The 25,292-nt window shown below is 37.3% G+C and overlaps 3 protein-coding genes across 4 annotated transcripts; 1 reads left to right on the forward strand and 2 right to left on the reverse strand.

Annotated features, from left to right (window-relative positions):
- The first annotated feature begins 1,777 nt into the window (after positions 1–1,777).
- Positions 1,778–11,978, forward strand: pstpip1b (proline-serine-threonine phosphatase interacting protein 1b). Of its 2 annotated transcripts, none has more exons than XM_031732790.2 (15): positions 1,778–1,910; positions 2,468–2,568; positions 3,215–3,289; positions 4,031–4,065; positions 4,155–4,261; positions 4,795–4,857; positions 5,088–5,180; positions 5,555–5,600; positions 5,794–5,873; positions 6,570–6,668; positions 7,400–7,496; positions 7,711–7,807; positions 8,119–8,207; positions 8,962–9,077; positions 9,228–11,978. In XM_031732790.2, exons 1-15 carry the CDS (start codon positions 1,878–1,880, stop codon positions 9,357–9,359), a joined length of 1,263 nt encoding a protein of 420 aa, XP_031588650.1. In that variant the 5' UTR covers positions 1,778–1,877; the 3' UTR covers positions 9,360–11,978. The 2 variants fall into 2 exon arrangements, with proteins under 2 accessions (XP_031588650.1, XP_039468115.1); XM_039612181.1 differs by having other exon boundaries at positions 5,830–5,873.
- Positions 11,975–17,385, reverse strand: LOC116314692 (tetraspanin-3-like). The gene is made up of 7 exons (XM_031732791.2): positions 17,212–17,385; positions 15,692–15,883; positions 14,615–14,689; positions 14,133–14,234; positions 13,812–13,964; positions 13,613–13,696; positions 11,975–13,102 (listed from the first exon to the last, which is right to left on the reverse strand). Exons 1-7 carry the CDS (start codon positions 17,272–17,274, stop codon positions 13,010–13,012), a joined length of 762 nt encoding a protein of 253 aa, XP_031588651.1. The 5' UTR covers positions 17,275–17,385; the 3' UTR covers positions 11,975–13,009.
- A 6,336-nt stretch (positions 17,386–23,721) lies between these two features.
- nmbb (neuromedin Bb) lies at positions 23,722–24,861 on the reverse strand. Its single transcript, XM_031732814.2, has 3 exons — positions 24,480–24,861; positions 24,074–24,261; positions 23,722–23,977 (listed from the first exon to the last, which is right to left on the reverse strand). Exons 1-3 carry the CDS (start codon positions 24,634–24,636, stop codon positions 23,924–23,926), a joined length of 399 nt encoding a protein of 132 aa, XP_031588674.1. The 5' UTR covers positions 24,637–24,861; the 3' UTR covers positions 23,722–23,923.
- Positions 24,862–25,292: the final 431 nt, after the last annotated feature.

Raw genomic sequence — 25,292 nt, forward strand, 5'->3', positions numbered from 1 at the left:
GGAAGGACCTGCGGAAACGCTCCTTCATGCATCTAGGATGTAGCAGTCTGTCACTGAAGGAGCTCTGCAGTTCAGCAACATCTGTCTCCCACCACCTGCACTGGGTCCAGGGTGCATCCCAGAACAGAGCTGGCCTTCCTGATGAGTTTATCCAACCTCTTCCTCTCAGCTGCCGATAAACTGCTGCTCCAACATACAACACTGTAAAAAATGACAGATGGGTGTGTAGAGATGTGTTTGTGTGCATTTATATGATCATAGTCAATGTTTTTTACTTTACAATCTACTCATAATTACAGGACATGGATGTAAAAATTAGCAGCACGGTGGCACAGTGGTTAGCACTGTTGCCGCACAGCAAGAAGGTCCTGAGTTCAATTCCACCATCAGGCCGGGGTCTTTCTCTGTGGAGTTTGCATGTTCTCCCCGTGTTTGCGTGGGTTCCCTCCGGGTACTCCGGCTTCCTCCCACCGTCCAAAGACATGCAGCTTGTGGGATAGGTATAATTGGGTAATCCAAATTGCCACTAGGTGTGAATGTGAGTGCAAATGGTTGTCTGTCCCTGTGTGTTGGCCCTGCGACAGACCGGCGACCTGTCCAGGGTGTACCCCGCCTCTCGCCCTATGACAGCTGGGCTAGGCTCCAGCGCCCCCCACCTTTTGGAAGGAAACCAAGGGAATGTGCACTTTCTGTCCTCAGAAAGTGAGGACAGGGAGTGACAGTGAAGTAGAGGAGTGGATCCCTGAATGAGGTTTGAGGGACACTTAGGGGGTCAGGGGTCAGTTGGTAAAGTAATTGTGTGTGTGTGGTCGTGTATTACTTATTGTTGTGGGGATACAAATTTGTTTACACACTCACATGGTGAGGTCTCGCCTACTTTATGGGGACAAGTTGCAAGGTAAATCATTCAATTTTAGGGTGAAGGCTTGAGTCAGGTTTAGGATAAGGTCAGGGTTACGGTTAGGTTCAGGCAGGGACTTGTGATGGGTAGGGTCAGGATAAGTCTCCAGGAAATGAATGTAAGTTAATGTAATGTCCCCAAAAGTGATGGAAACACAATGTGTGTGTGTGTGTGTGTGTGTGTGTGTGTGTGTGTGTGTGTGTGTGTGTGTGTGTGTGTGTGTGTGTGTGTGTGTGTGTGTGTGTGTGCGCGCGCGTACATGGGGTTAGGGTCAAATGTTGGATGCATTTTGGTGTTTTATGCTTTTTTATTTGTGCATCCTTGTTATACTAATAAAACTTATTATAGAATAACTTGGCGTTTTACTACCCTTGTCGCACAGTGTTGCCTTGAAGCAACAAACCAATATCTGTTTGGGGGGGGGGCAGGGTGTCAAATTTTATGATTGATATATTATTAGGGACCCTAAAGCTCCCCCAAAATAGGGAGAAATATTTTTTTTCTCCAAAAATTAAAAAGTCACGCAGTAGATGGTTATGATTTACCACAAATGCTACTTGCAGCAAGTAAACCATCAACTTTTGGTTACAGCGTGTGACACTTAAACATATTGCCTGTCTGTGTGTAAGTGTTGATTACATCAGCAATGCAACACATAACACATAACACATAACACGTATCAATGCATAACAAACACAAAGACATACTGACACCTTTACCTAGCAAGGCACATGTAAGTGCTGTGCTCTGACACAACCGTTAGACCAAACATAAAGTGAAAGAGTTGCTGTTTCACAAATGGGCTGAGCTGTCTGTGGTCAGTGACATCACGGGACAAAAGCTCTTCCTCATTCAAAATGACTCACTGACGTTTCAGCCATACAAGGTTGTTGGTAAGCTTTTAAATTTAGAGAAATGTCCTGTAAGTGAGGTCGGTACTAAGAGTTGTGCTTAGTTCAAGGAAGTAAAAAATACGATGGCTCCTTTGATGTTTAAAGATGCTTTCTGGGTAAGTATATTTTTGTGGCATTGTGCTCTACTTGCTTTGTTATAGTTTCTAAACAATAATATGCATTAATTATGTTGAACAGACCGTTTTAGGAACCCGAGAAACACCATGTTACAGTCAGCTATCGCTTGTTAATACATTATATATTTTAAACCCTAACTGTCATCTGTAAGTCAAAATTTGCCAAATCAGGTAAACCGCAAGTGATTATAGTTTATACTAGTATAGACACACAGCCGTATGGGGTGGGAGTGGGGGTGGGGGGTTAAGGTAAGCTTTACAACTTAAAAAATACTTAATAAGCACAATCATCAACATCATACATGTAAAGACACTGTAACGTGTCAAACTGTCACTGTGCGCACTTGAAGCGATCTAAAGGGTTAGTTTAACAAGTGTATTAAGTATACGCTGCCATGCCACATACAAATATCTTTGCAGTACACAAGTGCTAGTTCTGCATTTTACCACAAAATGAGTCTAGAACATGTTGCAATGCCTTTTTCAGAAATGCTGTTTATTGGAGCAGTTTTCTTTTCTGTGTTTCGTCAATGCAGGGGTCTGACTTCACTTGCCATGCTGGGTATGAAGCCGTGATCCAAAGGTTACGAGATGGAAGGCAAATGTGCAAAGATGTGGAAGAGATATTGAAGATGAGGTTGGATCAGCTCGTATTTGTACAATCAAAATAAACTTAAAATCATGGGTTCTGTGATTTTAATCATAGCTGCACTTCTCTTTCCGTGATCTTTACTTTACATGACTTCATACGGGAATCAGCTTCCAGCTTGATCATAGCTTTAAAAGAAATAGCTATCTCGTTGTCATTTCACTCATTAATCACTACATGTGGTTAGTCATGTATGCAAGATAGCAGGCCCATGACTCATTTAGGTCACAAGATGTCAGAATTTAGCAATTTCTTTTTTTAATTCTTGAAATATCAAAATATTCTGCATTAACACACATTTGTGATTGCTGAATTATATTAATTGATAATGACAAGTAATTCAAGATAAACCCTAAGATGTCACCAAAATCATCTTTGTGATGTTATGGCCTGAATAGAATGACGTAACATACAGTCAGTGATCTTTTAGGTAAAGGAACAAAACCTTGGAAGTTTAAGTAGCAACAAGATTTGAGGTGAAAATGTTGGTACATGCATGTCAAGGCAAATGTTGGACTGTTTTAACAGACTTTATATAAGCTAATTCAGTTTTACTAAAACTAAATACTAATACTAAATACTAAAACATACATTCTGGGTTCTAATGATTTGTCTGCCTATTTATACCCCACAGGGCACTGGCAGAGGAAAAGTATGGGAAGGAACTGGTGACTATTGCTCGCAAAGCTGGAGGACACATAGAGATAAGGTGAAAAATTTGTTTTGAGGTCAGCAATATGTATTGTATAGACTGCCCAACTAGTACATAAATATAGCAATTTGGACAAAAACTTTTATTTGGAAGGGTTTTAGTAAGGGATGGAGATGTTAAGGGTGACTGGCACTGACCAGGAAGACTACGTATAAGCTGCTGTCAAGCATATCATCGTCACATTCTTTTAGAGGAAACACATTTGTGTGTGATACAGAAAGCGAGACACAGAAAAAAGAGACCAAGGTGTAAGTATGTGTGTGTGCATATGCATGTGTGTGTGTGTGTGTGTGTGTGTGTGTGTGTGTGTGTGGTAAGCCCCTTGCTCAGTGTACAGTAGGTCATTACTTGTTAGTTTCCTGTTCCCTGCTATCTCAGACATCTGTACTGAACTCAATATATTCTAAGAGCCACAAAAAGGAAACAATGAGCCTCCAATAAAAGAATCATCTTTGTAAAACCAAACAGATTTTTTTCTTTTCCTTTCTTTTCTTCTTTTTGAAAGACAAAAACAAAACTAGGGCACAAAGTCTGCATGGTAAGGTTTGGGTGTCCTCACGGTCTTGGCAGCTGGTTAAACAATAAAACACAGTGCAGAGTTCTAGCAATGAAGTTGTACTCAGCTGCTATTTTGCTTAAAATTTTGCTTTAAAAATGTTAATCTGCCTCTTTGCAAAAGATACACAAAGTGCAGGCATGGTGAATAATTTTGATTATGAATGTGTGTTGTTTTTCCAGCACTTTGAGGGCATCATTCGAACAACTAAAAACTCGTAAGTCCATGTGCTGTGGAAAGTTACATCCAAATATGTGTTTGTATGTCAAATGGTTCACTGTGCCATTTCAATGTTTTTTGTTGCAGAAATTGAGAACATTGGAAACTTTCACATCCAACTATCCGATATATTGAAAGAGGAGGTGAAAAAGATTGAGAGTTTCCGAGAACGTCAGAAAGAGCAGAGGAAGAAGGTATTTGGGAAATATGTGTTGCTTAACAACTGACTTATTAAACATAAAAACCACAAATGGTTAAGGTTTGAATACTCTGAGGATAATATAAATCTTTATTACTTTTAGTATTGCACAAGTCATTAGACTAATATTGTAACTGTTTAACGGCTGTAAATAGCTGCCAGTCTTCATAGCAATCAGTGCAAGTGACTCTTCTACTGCAACCCAGTACAAGAGTCATACAAGAAATCCTGTTTGGGAAACACTGTGTTATGTAAGTGTTGACTTAATCCTGCAGCCATTTAAATCACTTTACAGACACTGAGTGCAATGATGTGATAGCAGCTGATATGGGGAAAGCTATATTTTCAAAAAACAAACGATTCAAGACTTGAGTAGAGACTAATTCAGTCTTTATCAAAGTGACATCAAGACTTTTATCACATTAACAGTAAAAATCCAGGTCTTTTATTCATCACTGAACAATAACTGCAAGTATCAGGTTTGCATTGAAGCAACATATGCAAGTAATTTCAACCTTTTGTCTTTAGTTTGAAAGCATCATGGAGAAGGTTCAAAAGAAAAAAGTTTCATTCTTCAAGAAGACCATGGAGGTAGGAGACACTTCCACTGCTACCATTTATCACTGACACATGGAATCAGCGTGATTTAGTAATAAACATGAAAACTTAACCACATAAAAGTTGTTCAATTTATGTTCTAACAAGCGCAAAAAATACAAGTCAGATTTTTTTTTTAAAAATGGTGCATCACTTACAAAAAGTGTTCTTCCTGCTGCTTTGTCGGAAATAGAACTTCTAATTTTTGTTTCTCTTTTTCTTAGTCTAAGAAGAACTATGAGCTGAAGTGCAAGGAGGCCGATGAGGCAGAGCAGGGGGCTGAGAAAACAAGTGCTACGTCCAAAAACCCTGAAAAGGTAAAATAAGTGCATGAGCTATCTCGCTAAAAGACAAATGTTTTTATGAGCAACAAAATACAAACTTTTAGATTCCCTGAGAAATGCACCCCAAAATGTACAAATGCCCACTGAGTCAGTTCTATTTACGAACTACAAGTTTCCAGCTGTCAGCGGTGCAATCTTTATGATGGGACTTTTCTGCAGTTGTGCAACAGTTTGCAAAGCGGAACTAAAGTGTGTTTGTGTGCTGGTGTGAGATGTTTCATCTCTTCTTTTATCTCTTTCAAGACCATTCCCTAAACAACCTATTTATATTTCAGTCTCTCTGACTGGTGTTAAAATGGTTACAAAACTCACTGAATGTGGCTTCCTGTGCACCATTCGATTCACAGGTACGTCACAAGATAAAGCAATGCAGACAGGCGGCCAATGATGCTGGTATGACTCCACATTTTATTTTTAACTTGCATGTATTTTTAGTATATTGCATTCATTGTCCACTTATTTGTTTTGAGAATATTTCATGGAAAAATAAATTAAGAGACTGAAAACAGTGCGGTGGTTATGTTTGTGTTCTTTACCAGTGTTTCGTTTGTTAACTGTAACTATTCACTATGCTCTGTTCTCACAGAGAAGGTGTATTTTAACAACATTGTTCAACTAGAAGCTGTTCGCCAGGACTGGGAGGAGACACACAAAAGTACTTGCGAGGTACTGCAGAATATTTTCTCGTTAACCGCTTTCTAATCATGTCTCTATTCAAAATAATGGCTTTTAACCACAGAAATAGCTCCACACCACAACCCCCATAACTGTGAAAACCTTCCTGGCGGTGACCATTTGCGGAAGTACATTTCATCTTGCACTGAGAGAGCCACAAATGGAAAAACATACAACCATGCAGAAACACACTCAATCACACAAAAGTTCTGCTTTTTTTTTCAAATGACAGCTTCTTTGTGTTGACTTTGCTGTCACTTGGGGCCACATACACACACACACACAAACACATGCACACACAAACACACACACAAGCACACACACATACATACACCCGACAGCTCTTGGTGGTGCCCCTGTAAGTAAGAAGAGGAAAAAAGAAACTATAATGAGCTTTGTATATGTTAAGGTAATTCAACCTTATGTCACAGCAAATATCACGTTTTGCTGTGATACTGGGTTGATCATTACCCAACAGGGTATCATTTCAAAACGCGTAACAAACACACAGGTTCACCGTGCCCATTTTGCCTCTCCAAAACATGAAATGGGCCCATTTCATGTTTTGGAGAGGCAAAATGGGCACGCATGCAGAAGCTGCATTACTGCAACCCAGTATCATGGCAAATCTTGTAATAGTGATATCACATTGTTGGTAATAACACAGAATTCATTTGAAAATTATAGGTATTCCAACAGTTGGAGGGAAATCGGATCAGCACGCTCAGGTGTGCTCTCTGGGACCACTGCAATCATTTCTCCATGCAATGTGTCAAAGATGATGAGGTGAGGTAGTTTTCCCTTTATTTAATATGTAAACAGAATAAAACAAATAGAATAAAAATGCCAAGAAAAATAAAAATGCAAATTTCTATTTCTAAATTAGGTATTAGTACATTGTCTTGCTGGATAAACCTAAAAAAAATGTTTTCTTAAAAAACAAAACAAAACAAAAAGTATCTCTTTTAGTGTTACAAAAAACTGATTTTAAAATTTTATTCCCAAATGTTCTTTTAATGAGAATTTATCAACCAGAATTGTAATAATAGTGCAGTTTTCACTCTTTGTCGTTCCTCTGATCACATTTTAGTTCAATGAGGCTTTAATTTTCAAACCTTAAGTGTGCTTAAGTTGAATGTCAGACCACCATTGTGGCCTGCTACTGGATAAACTAATGGATCGCGACTTGAAGCTTGTTAGCAGGCTCATGTAGCCTTGACTTCTTCTTGAAAGTTATTACAATCACTTGGCCGATAGTTTTATGGGCTCCGTACTTGCCACTTTCTAAAACATTCCAAATATGAATAACTGGCAGACAGAAAAATTGTGTCTTCCAGGATTTACGAATCTAAGATTTTGTAAGAGCTGGTGAGCAGCATTGGTTGATTGTATATAAAACCAAATCGGGATATTTTCATTAACCTAATTAACTATCAATTATGCATAAACGTAAAAGAAAAGTGAAAGTAATATAAAAGTAACATAAAATGTACTGAATTCCTCCTTTTTAAAACCAGTCTTACGAGGAGGTGAGGAAATTTCTGGAACAGTGTGACATTACCAAAGACAACAACTCTTTCATAGAAATGAAAGGCACCGGATTGAAGCCACCAGGTGAGCTCTCACAATTTGTATTTACTGGAAAGATGGCTATTTTGTTTCCTTTACTTATAAGTACAAAGTTGAAGTGAGAAAAGTTCCACTACAAAATAACAGGATATAAAGAGTGCTGCTCAGCTTCTTGACTTTCTCTTTCAATTGACACACAGGCAAAAAGTATCACTTGGCTTCATTTTTCAAGTGAGCAGCTTCTCTTTTCTTCTTGCAGAGCCCATAGTGTTTGAAAGCTATTACAAGGCAGGGACAGTCAGAGACAACAATGGCCAAGCTCATTTTGCAGGAGGAGAAGAAGATCCGTCAAAGAGGTGAGACAGAATTAATATGGGAAAAAGAAATCCAGAGGAGACCTGCTTCAACAGTGTTTATAACATACTATATACTGTACTATAGTGTATATAATATACTATATAATATACTTTAGTTTATATAATGTATATAATATACTTTGTACTCTGCAAACTAAACACAAACCATGTCCTGAAAATATTCTCTTTGTTAATCATCATCTTTATCATCATCGTTTGTTGTTATTTTTTAATGTTAGAAATTTGGACCTCTGCTCGCTGAATTCACAAAATTAAACATTTGTATCTTAAATATCTCTCTTGATCTAAAGGTGTTCTGACCCCCTGCTTGGAAGTTCTCTGAACATTGACATGGACAGTCCACTCAGCCCACGATCTGCTTTGTCATCCATTGGAGAATGTAAGTATTGCAACCGCTCACTCAGTTATATTGTTAAACAATAGGAAAGACCTAAGTCTTCAATATTTTGTTGGTTCTGCTATATTTTATAAATTACATATATAGAGAGTTGGTCTTTCTATTCATATATTGGAGGTTAGAGCAGTCAATTAATTTGAAACATTTCACTATATGAATCAGAGATAAAAATGATATTCTAATATTAAATCAAGAAAGTACACTTCAAAGTAAGAAAGAACTTTAAATATGCTGTAGTGCACCTGATGTGAGGCCAATCTTCTCACCAATGAGTCATGTATGTGCCAAATGTGTAAAACGGTATAGGCTGTTGGTTTTGAACAGTAGCACATCACAGGCCCTGTTGGTCTCTTCATTTATTTGCATGCTTACCACAGAAACGGTGGAACTGTGTCCTTTCACTCATTCATACACAATGGCTGTTGTCATTTACTAACATACTGCATGTGAAACACATTGCAATTATAAAACATGGAGCTAGAAAAAGTGTTATATTTAGTCATGGGTCAAACACATAGTTGCGTGAATTTATTGGTATGACTTTTTGTGCTATTTAAAGTTGAACTCTGTGGGTAGATATGGGTGGCTACCTTTGCCCTTCGTGAGAGAAGCCGCACTTTGAAACTCTTTGTTGTACTTTTGTTGGTCACAATTGTTTAAAATACATAGCAGATTCAATGTTGTTGTTTTTTTTACATTTTGTGTTTACAATTTCTGACATTCAATTCTGCTTTAGTTCAGCTTTCAGATGACGGATATGCACCCCTTCCATGCATTCACCAAGAAGTGCCACTGTCCACGGGTCCACCTGATGAAATCTTCTATGTTGTGCTTTATCAGTACACTGCAAAGGTGATTTGCATGATTATTTTAAAACCTACACCAAGAAAGTGAACATTGAGCAAGATGATCGAGAAAGAAAAAAAGAAAGTATTAGCGGTACTGTATTTAAGTGATATTTGCCTGTAATTAAGATGTGCTTTCTTTACATCGACTGATCAGGAAGAAGATGAGCTATCTGTGAGCCGAGGAGATATAGTTCGAGTGCTGGACCAAGAACAAAATGGGTGGTGGACGGTGGAGAGGAATGGGTTTAGTGGACTGGTGCCAGGAAACTATCTAGGCAAAATTTAAACATGTACGCACATACAGTTATTTTCTTTGTATCTCAGGAGAAATTCAATTTATTTATAGTAATTTCATGAAAAAGAACCTTAAATCTAATTCTTACTTGCCTGCCCCTTTACCTTAAAACCGTGGTTCACAAAATGTGGGCGGGCTATTTCACTGATAATATGCAACTTTATTTAAGTAAAATGCTATGTGCATCATTTTTATTCTTAATATAATTAATCAAATTAAATACTGTGGGGTGTGGGGGGTTTATAGCTTATGATATAGAGCACGCCAAAAAAAGCTTTGAGAACTACTGCCTTACAATGAGTTTTATCATAAAATGCAATAACTTATGTTATTGGTATCTGCTTTTTGCCCCCAAAATAACTGTTTTGGGGGGATAAACACACTGTGATTGTGTAAACACAACTGTGCCCCCACAGCATGCGTGGTATACACAGAACAACAGTTGCAATTGCAAGAAAGTAGACAGAAAGAATGTCAACACATCAAAACAGATGTCTCATATACTTAAAAACTTGCACGCTTGCAAAGACACACATCAAAGCGAACACATGCCACACAGAATACAGCCTACAAACAAACACATTTTTGCCAGGCTTTTTTTCCCCAAGTGCTCTTACAATACTGGCTAACATGAAAAACTAACCAAAAACCTGAACTAAAAAGGATAATTTAGTAAGCAGTAGACTACCTAAGCAATTAATGCAAGTTAAAGGAAATGCATTCACCAGCTTACATCAGCCTCATTGTTTACACTGGTTTGGACAATCAGTATAGTCAAAGGAGTTTGCAAAGAAAAGCGTCTGGACTTCTTTAAGTTGCTTGAAGACGTTTCACCTCTCATCCGAGAAGCTTCTTCAGTTCTGAACAATCAGTATAGCTACATTGTTTATCTCATCTTTAGTTCCTATACTTGTAATATATGACTAAAGAATGGTTAGCTATCTGCTTTAGAAAACCAATGAAGAATTTTAAAATTCCCTTCATTTAGTCAAGTTACCATGTTTTCAACATAAATCTGTATGTTTCTGTTCTAATAGTAGCAAACTAGTACTGCACCAGTACATTCTAAGCACTGTAACATCACATACTTTTTTCATTAAAATTTGAACTTAAATGACTTTTGATAAGATGAATCATCTTATTCATCTCAAATGACAAGAAAACAGAATGAGTACCATATGTAAACCACCAGTGACTGCTAAGTTTAGCAGCATTAAGCAGCCACATATATACAGCGCAGATGTATATGCTTCTGGCTGTCTTTTAAATGATCCATTTATGTGGTGCACATGTGAGCTGGTGAAGATAGAGGGCTGGATTTCTAGTTATGTGAAAAGGAAGGTTTTCATAGAACTATGCTGTCCTTAACAACTGAGTACAAATTATGATTCACTACCTTGTAGAATCACCTTTAGCAGCAATAACATGAAGTAATCGTTTTCATACTTCATCCGTTTCTCACACTGTTGTTGAAGACTTTTGCCCCACTCATCATTACAACATTGCTTCAGTTCATTTAGGTTTGCGGGCATTTGTTCACACACAGCTCTCTTAAGGTCTGGCCACAGCATTTCAGTCATGTCAAGGTCTGGACTTTGCAACGTATTTTCTATTTCAGCCATCTTGCTTATGTGTTTGGGATCATTATCCTGTTGCATTACCCAGTTTTGGCCAAGATTTCGCTGTCGGACATATGGCCTCACTCTTGACTCTGGAGTTGTTTGAAATACAATGGCTGCAAAATGAGCCCAAATTATCACCCCTCCATCACCATGTTTAACAGTGGTGTGGGGTGTTTGCGCTGATGTGCACTTGGCTACCAATAAATGTGCCACTTTGCATTATGACCAGGCATCTCTCTTTGGTCTTGTTCTGGAGGTCTTTTGGTTTGTTCAAATACAACTTTGCAAACCTAAACTATTATTCCATCTTCTCCCTACAATTCTTCCAAACAAGCCATACTCGTTCAGGAATTGTACTGTCAGGAACTTAGATATAACATGCTAAATGAGGAATGTAGCTCTTAGCCTTTTGCAATTTTCTCTAAGTATTGCATGGTCAGACTTTGGGTGAAATTGCTGGGGAATCTACTACTGGGAAGTAGATGTGGTCTTGTAGCGTTAACAAAACAAAACTAAATGCTCCAAATTAGTAATCTGCCAAAACTTCTTCTTTTACATAGGTGGTCACACTTGCTGATGATCAGTTGCTTTTGATTAGCAGCACCAGGCTGATAATTACCCACTTAATTCCCATAGAAGACATAACTGTGTAATGTGTTTTTCACAGGACTGCATAAAATCCTGCAAAAACATTCCTTTTCATATGACTGTAGTAATCATCATTTATATCTGCTGTACATATAAGTTTTTTCTGTAAACCCTCCACAGACCATTGGCTACAAAAGTAGCACATACAGATGAACAAACTACTAGAATAAACTATTTTTTATGCTTGTCAAGTGACGGCACATTTAAACATGTTTAATATATTTCAATGCGCCTGATGATATAGCCAACCATTGCTTGTTTAAGTACTTTGTGTCGGTTTGTTTTTTTTGGTAGCATATTTACTGTCACGTGAAAAAAAAAATTAAAACAATCCAGTTGAGGTGTATGAGTTTATTTGTCTCCTTTTATCTCTCATATTTTTCTGTGGAACTAGCTAAATATGGGATCAACTTAACAGCTTAAAAATATTAACAGGGTACACACTTTCACTACAAGGTACAAAAAATGTGTATTTTTTTAAAATCAGGTTTATACTTAAATCAAACTAAACAAGGAAATGTGTGACTGTAACAGACTGAATCTAAATATATAAATCTTTAGGTAACACTGATAATACTCCTACTGATGGCACTGGAGACCAAATAGTTAATTCACAATTTATATCTTAGCAATACCTTGTTAGTGAAGCCTGATTTGGAAATTTACAATCGGAATATTTGTGAACATAAACAACTCTTTCACCAAACATGGCTTTGAGAATGAGATGCTGCTCCAACACCTAAAAAAACCAAACATTCATTATTCTTATTCTGCAAATCTTAAAAACTAGACTGCATTCATGGAACAGCTAAGATTAAAACGTCAGATCTGTACTATGCTAAAAAGATTGGTCTGGTCAAACCAAGGCCTTGGTAATAGAGTACATGTTATTTTTAACATAGCTTATGCATTTGGACAACCACTAAATATCTCCAGAGTTCCAGCCATGGTGCAAAATAGCACGCCAAGAAAAAGCTTTCATACAACACGACCAGTCTTATTTTCACATTTAAGCTTCTCGTCATCCTTATTGGGCATATACACAAATTTTATGAAGCCACAATTTAAAGAAAAAAAATTGCACATCAATAATCAGAAGTCAATTAGCCATATACAACTTTGGCTTTTGTAAATATTTCAGTATTTGTAACAAAAGGATAAACATTTAAAAGTAACAGGAACTTGGAAAGCATGTCAATAAATAAATGGTTTTCCCTTGAAGCTCCCACCCAAAACGTCAGTGTTCGCTACTTTATCATGAATTGTGCAAGGTGTGCTTGAGCTTATATAACTATAGCTGATAACTAGTGTGGACATGTCCTGTGACGCTCCTGTTGATTTTCTTAGTGTTTTGTTGGCCGGCTGCATTCTTCATGCATAGCTGTTGGTTGTGACCAGCAGCTCATACGCTGGGTCATGGCTCCTCCTGCACAGCACCACGCAAGCACAGAGCATGCCCAGCATCTGCAGGCAGACAGCACAGGGATCAAAACTGTGAAGTCCATTTTTTCCCTTCAGCAACCTCCATGTAAATTTAATTAAACAGTACAACTAAACAGTTTAAAAATTTAACAGGTATATTGGGACAAACTATAGAACATATGCTGCACTGTATAAGAACTATAGTTGCATTTATTACTATATGCACTCTGGCTGGAAAGTTGGATGCTATGCTGACAACAACCACAGCATAGGTGCTTTGTTAAACATAGATGCTTTGACCACAATTACTTTGTCTCAATTAGGTCAGAGCTACTTTCAGTTCACTTGTTACCAAGACAACTGCAGTTTCAATAATACACCCTACTCACCTGAGTCTATTGCAAGACTCTTTAAATACAGTTCTAATAATATGCTTTAGCTGAGTTATGATGCGGCATATAAGTATGTAAAATCTGACTATAACTATCTACAAGACGAAATACAGATGTCAATTTTTTAAGACCTTTGTGTTTGCAGCTTTATATTCCTTACCTGTATAGATGCAAAAGTCAGCGCAGCCCATATGACATACATCATAATCTCCTTTAATTTCTTCACAACAAGAGCTTCACATCCCTAAAGACGAAAAATAAAAAAGTTTTCTAGCTATAAACACACTTGTAACGTGCTGGAAAATATTTATAGTCTCTGTTAATGATTTAATTATAGACACCACACTAGTGGTGTGTACCTCTTGGTAAAGATCTGCTGGTCGAGTGAGCGTGCCTGTACAGTTACTGATGCTGGGCTGACAGCAACTGACGGGGACGCTGTTGTTCTTGGATTCATTAAACCAGCGGGTGTTCTTCCAGTCAGAGTAGTTGTGAATGCCACAGCAGTGAAGCTAGGAAAAATGGTGAATGAAACATTTTTAATTACAATTTTAAAATTCATCATCTAATATGTGACTACCAGGAAAGCATAAAAAGTAACGTAATTAAAAACAGTATGCACTCACTTTTTCCAGTTTTAGATGACAAAATCATGTGTCACAATAGAAGTTTTTTCTCACCTGCCTCTGCACATAATCAATCGCCCGGCTAGGAGCATCAGCGTTGGTGCCGTTGTATTCATTGTAAACTTTCTGAATGGAGTGATTCACCTCATCTTCTACCTATAAAAACAAAGAAAACAAAACAAAAAATAACACAACTGTCACTATTCACCACTCATTGCTCACTCAAAGTAATTAGAAAATGCTGACTTAGTCTTATAACATTGTCAAAAAACTAATTATAGAAGCCTGTGAAGCACTTTAACCGAAATGGATTAAGGATAAATGAGAGCAGCTAAATTAATTACATTTATTCATCATAGCAGAAGGAGCTGTTTTACACACAGTAATAAAACATTTATTTGTAAAAACTCCCTTGTTCACAATGGGTTGCCACAGTGGGTAATTTACCCTGAAACAGGAGACAAATTTAGATTTAGCAGCAGCATTTCATTATCGCCTTTAACAGAAGAGAACACGACCAACAAAACAGTGTTTACCTTTGCTCTGTATATGTAGCCAAGCACCACCACCACACACTCCGTTACAAATACCAGCAGGAGTATGGCAGCAAACTGAAAAACAGAGACAGAAAGCTGATGGTAAAATTGATCTAAAATTTAAAAAAAATATTGAACATAGGACATTTTCTCTCTGTCTTAAAGCCTATATTAAAACTCTCTAAAATCAATAGGCAGTTGGCCACTGAATGCATTACTAATTAATAATTGTCCCCATTTATAAAAAGCGTCTTTTCTAATGTAATTTCAATGCAATGTGAGGTTTTATCAATCAAAATTGCCAAAACAAGTGAAAATGTCAAATCATTGGTATTTTATTTTTAAAATCCCTCCCTGCATTTTTACAGCATTTTAAGTATTTTCTTCCACTACCGCAATTTAATTAATTAAAGTCACATTAAAACCCATATTGCATTATTATTGCTTTAGCAAAGCCATGTATGTACATTCCCAGTAAGAGCTGGATGTCAGCATCATCCAGTAGTAACTTAAAAAGGCAGTTTCTTCATCAACTTTCAACAAAGCACAAAGTTGCAACAAACTGTTCTCACTAAAGACATAAACTTCTGTCAGCACTTGAGCCAAAAACACAACCAGACTATGAAGGCTATGAGATACTAGCAGCTGCTGATGTCTGACTGAAATGTAAACAAACGACTCCACCAAGCGCAGCATTTACAAGTTAGGCTCAACATGAAAGGAAAAGAAAATAGTGGATGTAAATTAGCGATGGTTGAAAGGAAGGGCTTTAAAATGCTAGTTAATGAGCTCAAATCAATATACAACATCCCAGGTAGAAATTAGTTTTTAGTGCCAATATTGTGAAAATGCCCTTCCTTTACTTACAATATGAATGGTGCTGCCTGCAAACTGCAAGCATGAAAAACACCATTCAGTATTTTTTACTTTATCGTCAGAAATATCGATATTGCAAATTTTCTTGAAATATCATGGTGACTTTGAGGCTATATCACCAACCTTCCTTGGCACTTTTGACGTGCTTCCTACAGTTTCCTACCATAGGCATGAAACCATTTTTTTTTTTGGCATACTCACCGTTGCCAAGCCACAGGAGCTTTCACGTATTGTTGCACAGCAGCCAATCAAACCGATGATGAAGAGAAGAGTTCCGACAGCTATGATTACAACAGCTGGAATCAACGTGTACACATCTTCAAAGAAGTGGTCATAGTCATCATATGTGATAAACACATAAGCTCCTATGTAGCATAAAATTCCAGCTGCAGCCTGCAGAGAGAAACAGGGAAAAAGGAATAAGATATAGAAGCATAAAGAGACATAACCTGCTTCAATTTATGTGAGTGCAAATCATTTAATAATACATTTTCGGCCTAGAACAATTTAACTGACATTTCTTGCAGTTGCACCACATGACTTAAGCCATCTTTGCAACTACTTTTGTAATTATTTTCAGTTCAGACAGGCTTTTACTTAATCGTCTGTGTTAACGTTTGTATTTGGTAGCAAAAGCATACACTTCTTCCCTATTATTAGTTTTTTGATTTCATAATTAAACTATAGTTTTTGTATGGTTAAACCACCTTGACATTTGAGAACATGCAAACTGCTGAGCAATTATTTTAATGATCTGAACAGCTTTAAAATGATTGTTATATCAAAATTTGAATGTATAATCATTTAAACCCCAACTTTAATAGTGTACTTAGTCTTGTCTTTTTTCATTACTTTTATTTAACCAGAAATTTACAAGCGAGTCCTGGACAAGACGGCAGCCTTACAAACGCAAAACATTTTTTAAAAATGGTGCAAATACAGCATTATATATAAGATCTACAACATGATATCCAATATAGAAATATTTCTTATGCTGCTTTTATACTCACACACAAATATAGGCATGTTTACCAAAACGGAAAAATAGTAAATAAAATTAATTTTTTGAATAAACTCAAAATATATTAATATATTATTTATTTAAACCTACAAGTAATTCATTTAATAAATTATTTAATAAATGATTTTAAATAGAAATCATGCACTTGGACACAAAAACATGACATTTCAATCACCCATATGTGCTATAACGATATCATAGCTTCACATGAATAATGGTAATTCAGGCTCACAGACAAAGCACGCATAAGCAGTGTGGACTGGGCCTCACGTCTCTATATTATTCAGTCATCCTGCTTGATCATTGTGGAGATTCAGAAATTCTTTTATTTGGAATTTTGCTCATCTATACATGCTTTAATTTAGCTCTGCTGTTCTTTTAATATACTAGCATGATGCAGCTCAAACAGCGCTGGAGGTTAACTCAGCTGCTGCTGCATAACGTCATAGCTATAAGTTGTGGGCGGCAGCTACAGAACACGCTACAGCTACTGCTAACCAGTCAAATGGATTTCCAGTTACCGTCCGTGCAGTTTACAGTGAATACTAACGTCAGAGTGCGTCTTTACACACAAATTACCGCCACATAATGCATCTGTTTTAACGCCAAACTGCAGTGCATCTCTGGCGCAGTTTGCTAACAGTCCATCCTCGGCCTCACTGGGATGCTGCACATTGTTCAAGCATCTGCCGTTGCTTACCCAAAATATGAGATTGAGGAAAACCAAGACGGTTTTAGATGACGTAATCCCACACTGGCCCATGGTATCGTAAGAACTTAAATGGAAACACTTAGTATATAAGTATATTTAAAAAATAAAATACTGATGCACCTGCACCTTTGCTGTTAAAATAATAAAATGGCTACGGCCTGCCCCACTGTGCAGATTCTTCTAGGTTTGACCAATAAAATAGCCGCAAGGAAGCGCTGCTCGGTCACGTGCTCTGGTGACGTCACCATTCAAAACAAACACACTGGGGGTAATGCTGGGGCGTTTGTCAACAACATTGTACTACATTTGAGCTAATGATCTGTGAGTCTGTAAATCTATCGTGCGATGTCGTTCGAAACAGCATCTATTTTATAAAGTTCTGACGCAGCACCAGAGTTAAAATGAGCTTTAACTGTCTTTTAGAAGTAACTCACCAAGTTTGTTATTTAGAATTTGCATGTGGGGTGTTTCTTTCTTCTCCCTACATGCTGCTCTCCACAGCTGCAAGCTTCCCTCATCCCAACCACCAGCTGTGCTACTCCTATTTTACGGCAGCATTCCAATATTGTAGGCAGGAGGTTTATGAGAAACATAAACTGGCATGAATAGACTAATGCATGTATGTATTTTTTTTTTAATGTCTTAATATCTTGATGACTGCACTCAAACAGTTTTTCCTTATCTATGTCCTTTGAGTTTGTTAACATAGCTAGCAAAGTAAAATAGCTTCATGGTGTCAAGCTCAACCCTGTCTTTAAACTATACTTTTTTTGGCTGGGCTCTTAATCTCATGTCTATGACACCAGAACTTACCTTATAATGGATTGCATTTATATAGCGCTTTTCTAGGCACCCAAAGCGCTTTACAATTCCACTATTCATTCACTCACTGGTGCAAGCAAACCATAGTTGAGGCCACAGCTGCCCTGGGGCAGACTGACAGAAGCGAGGCTGCCATATCGCGCCATAGGCCCCTCTGGCCAACACCAGGTAGGGTAAAGTGTCTTGCCCAAGGACACAATCACCAGCACGGAGAGAGCTGGGGATTGAACCGGCAACTTTCCAGTTACAGATGAACATCCCAACCCCCTGAACCACGGTCTCCCAATCACTTAACTCAATAATGACTGAAGACTTTGGGAGTCTTTTTTTAAAGCATGTTAACACCGATATACAATGAAACTAATACCTAGCATAAACTGAGACTGAATGCCATGTTTTTAATTTTGACCTATCAGATTATAGATAAAAACTCAAGTGTGAACAGATTAACATTTGGTATTTTGCTGTTTGAAATCTCTTAAATATACAGCTTAGACAATAGCAAACACACTGAAACTTCCTAAAATCAAAAACACTTAAGTGGGTGAAACTGAAATGGTCACAACTAGTATTTAGGCATCATTATAGACCAGAATTTGTCCTTTAAAACTCATGTTGAGAAGCTTGTGTCAAAACTGAACCTTTGCAAACGGAACTGAAATTAAAAATTAAATTTATTTTATACAAATAAATAAATACAAATAAATGTGGTTTCTCGGTCCATGTGAGGAATTTTTATTGGATTATGATGATCTCGTTATGAATGCACCTGGCCTAGCGCCTGTACCTAAAGAGGTTAGATAACGTCTACCATTGTGCTTTACATTTTATGACTGGTTGATGAAATTGTGTGTGCTGCTGCTGAGTCTGTCTGCAGACTTCCCTTTGGCTGTTTTTTGATATATAAATCTCTGCTTGGGCTCTTTCTTTCTTATTTGTCTGTTTTTATGTGTAAAACCTGCTGCCAGTATGCCCTATCCTCACATAATATTTTACAAGTGTTTATCTCTAGAGTCAGAATGGAATTAGAAAAAATGGCTTTTCGATACCCTGCACTGTTTCCTTGAATAATCTACACAAGGACCTGAAATTGTCAGAACTGGTTACGATGTGGGAGTAGTAGTAGTCGAGAATAGTTCTCTTGTGACTGCTTTTGATCTAAGTATTGTAACAATCTGCTGTTGCATATGATTCAGGTTCAACTGTGTTCGCTCGCCTGTATCAAATGTCAGTTTTATATGTTTATTTACTTACATATAGGGTCCCATAATAATATTGATTTACGTGTTTTTTGTTGTATTTTTTATACTTTCATCAGCACCTTCCTTTGAACCTCTTAAAAATCCAACAGGGAAATTCCACACTGAGATGTCAGTGATGTGTAGTGAGTGGTTTCATGCCAGAGGGTGGCAGTGTATCATTGCTAGTTTTACAAAGGCACACAAGTTGTGAGACAGAGATTTATCAAGAATGAGCAGTTGGTAAGAACAGCCTACAACCATATAATAATCTTTTTTTCAACTCCATGAATTTTTTAGGCGTTCAGTATCAGGCTTGAATAAATAATAACAAGCACAGCGTGCCCACACAGTCCCCTGGCAAAAATAAACGAATGTAAGAAACACATGTCACCTATGAGACTTGCATGTTTCTTAAGAGTGCAAGATGGATTACACAGCAGAAAATTAGATGCAACACTCTATCAGTAATGACCTAAACTGGTGCCCAAAGCCATGGCTTTATTGCAAGAACACTGGATAAATTTGTCTCTGTGAGCTTTTGGTGTTCAAACTAACAACAATGGAATTTACAAATTTCACTAGCTGAGATTGCCTGTTTTGACACAACATATATTCACTATGTGAATTATGCATCAGATTTGCCTGTGGCAATCACTTAATTCATGATTAAAACAGCACAATATAAAATATAAAACAAAAAAGAAAAGAAAAGAAAAGAAAAGAAAAGAAAAGAAAAGAAAAGAAAAGACAAAAAATTGAATACCAAATGTTCCAGTGGTAGAGGCATACATAACTGTAACTTTGGGCCATATTCTTAAAACTAATTACCCCTCAGTAAAATCATGAAATTCTATATTTTTTATCTACGTATGTGCAAATTTTATTTATGGGCAGCACAGTAGCACATTGGTTAGCACTCAGGACCTCACAGCACTTTCTGCTTGGAGTTTGCAGGTTCTCCCTGTGTTGGTGTGGGTTTTCTCTGGATACTCCAGCTTCCTCCCACAGTCCAGAGACATGCAGTTAGTGGGGTTACGTTAATTGGTAACTCTAAATTGCCCATAGGAGTAAATGTGAGGGCAAATGGTTGTCTGTCTCTATGTCTTAGCCCTGCGACAGACTGGCGACCTGTCCAGGGTGTACCCTGCCTCTCACCCTAAAACAGCTAGGCTTCAGCCACCCTGTGACCCTGAAAAGGATAAGTGGAAGACAATGGATGGATGGGAGGTACAAATTTAAAAAGAGGACCACACTGGGACTTGAAATTGACTTGAGATGCAGACTGAGTTGCTTAGTGGGGATGTCTTTTTAGAACAAAGCTTTAATAACAGAATGATTTCATAGTTTTGCATTATTAGGTTTGGTTTAAGTAATTTCCTGTTTTATTCAGTAATGACTGGTCCTTGTGCATTTCTATTGTTTGCACTTCCTCTAGATGTTAATTTTCCCTCCTTGGTATTTCGATGTGGTCAAGTAGTCAAATTTGCTCCAGTGTGAAATGTCCAAGAAGTATGTACGTGGCAGTCATAACACAATCTGGTCAAAATCTCTAACTACAAACAAAGGTGCTTCCTTTAGCATAAGATACACTGGACCATTCTATATGAAAGAAAAAGAGATAAGGTCAAAATTCATAAATATAAAATAATCAACACAAATAACAAGTGATGGACCACTCTTGTTCTGTTTCAGTTGGTCAACATATCCATATCCCTAGCATCCTCTTCTGTCACACCGAAGCTCTTGATGTCCTTCTTTGCTACATCCATACACCTTTTCTGTGTTCTTCCTCTTGTCTTCCTAGCTGGCAGCTGCATTTTTAACAATCTTTTCCAGTATATCCACCATACCTCCTCTGCACATGTCTCAAAAATGCTCAACTTGACCTGTTCCTCTGATATATCAGTTGACAGTGCATTTTCTATTTGATGCCATAAACTTGTGACACAGTCCCCATTATCTCCGAGAAAGTTCTGGCCTACTCCTACTGATAAATCTCTGTATCTTTCTGACACGTTGCCTCAGAGATCCTTCTCTGTCACTCTCTAGTTCTATCCCATCTATAATCAGATAAATGAGCATTCTTTCCTCAGCAGTGGAACAAGTGCAAAGTAAACAGAAAACAGGAACAGTGTTTCTCACTTCCCTAATAGTAAGTAAGCACATGCTCAGATTTTATTAAAACATCACCTTTCTCAAGAGCTAAACATGCAAGATGTTTGGACTTGCAACTCACCCTAAACCACAGGCACCCACCCACACAAATACATTACTAATTATTTTAGCACTACATCAAACTGCAACATTCACTTGCCTCACATTTAACATAAATAAATAAATAAATGAATAAAAAAAATACCGAAATTCTCATAACAATCAAATGCTTGTACATTTTGCATATCTATGTGATGACTACAGTTCCAGGATACATGTTCGCACTTTTAAACAAAATAAAAATGAAAAGAAACAGGAACGAGAATGTTTTTTATTGATTTTCCTTTTGTCATTTTTAAAAGTATGTTTTAGTGCTTTTCATTCTCCTTTAAGTTATTGTGCAGGCTTATTTTCCTGTAAAAATTGTGGCCAATTTTCTAGCCTACTAACCTAGTTGTACACAGCATCCTGCACCTGAAAATTCCAGGATCTAAAGGCTGTTGTTTACTGGACAAAGACTTAATTATAAATGTGTGTGCTCCAGATTCTAATGTGAAATACAAAAATCTGAAGTTACAAACTTAAGGGTCAATTTTGATAACCCAGTTTCTAACAAAAATAGACAAAATGTTAACAGCCTACAGCAGCCTGGACTTTACCACTCAATAGAATATGGCACAGTTACAATTGTAGCCAGGTAACAACACTTTGTTATTTGCAGTACTGTGGTTAAATCGTGCATGTCAGTGGGACTCCCACACTACTAAGAAGCAGACACATCTCCACATGTAACTTTAGCAAGGAAGGAGATCTATCCAGAAGTAAAGTAATTAATTTTCAACTCCTTTTTATATATAGTGACCATTCCCTAGAGTTGATTGTCAATGAAAATGTATTAGAATTAATTATTCATTCAGTAATTTATTGGAATAGTATTTCAGCAGTTTCTGAAATAATCAGACCACTCTATCCAGCATCAACAATCACGCTACATTCAAAATCACTTAGATTTCCTTATGTTTTGCTAAACACTCATTACTCTTTTTTTTTTAATGAAGAGAAAGAGAATTGATTAACTGGAAAATAATTCAGTGTTGATTTGGCGTCATCAAAAGAGGGTTTTGAGGGTGTGAGCAAAATTTTAAACACAAGTTTTGAGGATTATGATTTTCTGATCAGCACTAGACACGAAGCAGCCCTTGAGACAGGCAAAATATCAGAGAATCATTAGGTTGTAGGCATTTCATGAATTACATGTTTATCTGAGTTTGGCACTAGTTCTTTTTCCGTGTAACAAACTCAGTGAGCCAAATACCCAACAAAAGAAAATTATGGATTTTTCTTTTTCAAGAACGCTTCCTACTTTGCACAGGGCACAAAATAGTTAAAATATATGGCTCTTACCCATCTTCAAATGTACATATTCAGCAGAAACTGGCAATAACTATCATGGATACAGAATTATGTTTTTGATGTTGTGTTTTTGTGTGACTGTAGTTTTAAAAGTTTTGAACAAAAGGTGTATCATAGGTAGTAGTGTTCAGTTCTTGACTCTCTCAAAAACATTACCGGAAAGGTGTATTAGAGCTTATAAAGACTTCCTGTACTCACACCTCTCACCACGTTGGATTTGATGCACAATCCACACCTTGAAATGACACAAAGCAGACAAGGCATTGTGGGAGAGATATTGAAATAGCCTACCCATTTCAAATACAACAGAATAGCTCAAGGCAAGGAAGTTGCATGGGCCATCTCACTGCGCTCCACCAATATTGATCGAGAGAACAGATCATCCCTTTATGCAAAGGACAGAAAAAGTACAAAGATTATATTGATTTCATGTCAAAATATTCAGGAAACTAAGAAATGTGATTTATGTAAGCTGCCTACATTTATATTTATATAAGTGTTATTTTAGTAATATTTTTGTAAGAAAAAAAAGTTTGACGCAAATGTTAATGATAGGCGTATAAATAAGACCTTTGTCCATATCTGTAATACTGTCTTTTAGGCCACAAGTGTTACCAAAGTATGAGTTAAACTCATCTCACTGAAGGGTGCCCAGACATTATAGCATTATCAATCTCCATCTTTTCTGTGTTGTTCATTCTTGTGCAAGTAGAAACCAGCGGTGTATATATAACAAAAACAGTGTTTAAGTTCACTAATGCATTGTTTAGGAGGGGCTTTTGCAATCAAAAGGAACAAATCGATCTGTAATTTATCAGTCACACATCAAAGTCAAAGCAGTGCAAATCATTATTTTATTTAATACAAATAACTAAACAAATGACAAGAACATGTAAAATAGATCCATCAAAATAACTGGAAAAAAAGATGTATTGCAAATGAGCAAGCCAGTTACATTAAATTACAATCATGATGAGCATGAGACTGTACACGATTCTTATTTATTTTAACTCATAAGCCCAGGTGACCTTCGATCCATGTTAATGCGTGCCAGGTTTGTATCCTTTACATCACTTTCTGCTTCGGATGTAGTTTTCTAAAATCTTCATCAACAAGTCCTCCTCCTGAAAGAGAGAGCATGACATTACGAGTTAGTATATTATAACGCAGAAATAGCCTTTTGACATCAAATATCAAAAACGTAGGGAAAGTTTCCTCGCCTGATTTTTCGAACGACTTTCTTGTGTATCCATCTGCGCTTGCAGCGCCACCCGCAGAAACTCTTGGAAAAGCTCCCCGAGCGCACTCTGCTCTGCAGGAAGGGTGACTTCCAGCGCATCGGCACCTTGGTCCTCATTTGAAGGCAGCATAGGAGTATCCACGACACTCTTCTTGCCCATGAAATGTCCTTCCAAATCAAAGAAACGCCCATTAATTAGTGCTTAAACCAAGCGAAAATTGGAAGACATAAAACTTTTTAAAACATAACACAATAAAAATGTTTTTAAAAACAGAAAAGAAAAAGAAGAAGGAAACATGTTATCTGTTAAAATACATACAAAGATGAGGTGGAACCCAAAATAAATACGACCCATGTGTCTACAGTGTAACTTCAGATATTCTTACCTGTAGCCCAAAGATTGCCTCTTGGATTCACTTTGATTTTTGCAACTTTATTCCTAAGCTCAGTCAGGTCGAAACTCACTGCAGCGGTGAAAGAAAACAAAACAAGATATGTAAACAAGCCACACTGGCAGACATTATTCAGTGTAAACCCTCTCATTTCAGCGTGGACTAGTGAAGTGTCCTCCAGCGCGCAAATTTCCAAGTGTCTCCTGTTGGTTGTAGATTGCTCCGATGTATCCAGCTTTTATAGGCTCTCCTGACCGGGGTGGGCTCTTTGTATGATGCGTATATTTTTTCATTCAGCTTGCTGCATAAATTGAAATGAAGACAGTTGAGTCATTGTCAAGGTTTTGTTGGTCTGCGTGTCGGGCTGTGCGTATTTCACGCGCCACGCGGTTATTCTTACTCAGAGCAGACAGGAACCTTTGCTGAAAAACACTCCTCTGACCTACCAAGCTATGAACAGCAACATACCGGTACACATATGTGTGTTGATTAACTGAAATGAAATTCTGTATTTGGAATTGTTTTCAGAAGTTCCGGAAAATGGAAAAGGTATATGGGTGGATGCATATGGCATTTCTTCTAAGAGAATTCAATCAAATGCGTCATCATGACCTTTCAGTTTATTTTTAATCTATGTCATTCTATATAGCATAGCAGTAGACTATATTTTAACTATTAGTATAAAAGTGTCATAGGTGAGCAAAAACTAATGATTTTTTAATGTTGTGCACTGTTGGTGCAAATCGCGTGGTTAGAGCCACAAAATTACACAGGGGGGAGCTAATGCTTTCCTCTCCAGCACATATA

The sequence above is a fragment of the Oreochromis aureus genome, linkage group 1 (assembly GCF_013358895.1).
Source record: "Oreochromis aureus strain Israel breed Guangdong linkage group 1, ZZ_aureus, whole genome shotgun sequence".
In the NCBI taxonomy this organism is placed as follows: Eukaryota; Metazoa; Chordata; class Actinopteri; order Cichliformes; family Cichlidae; genus Oreochromis; species Oreochromis aureus.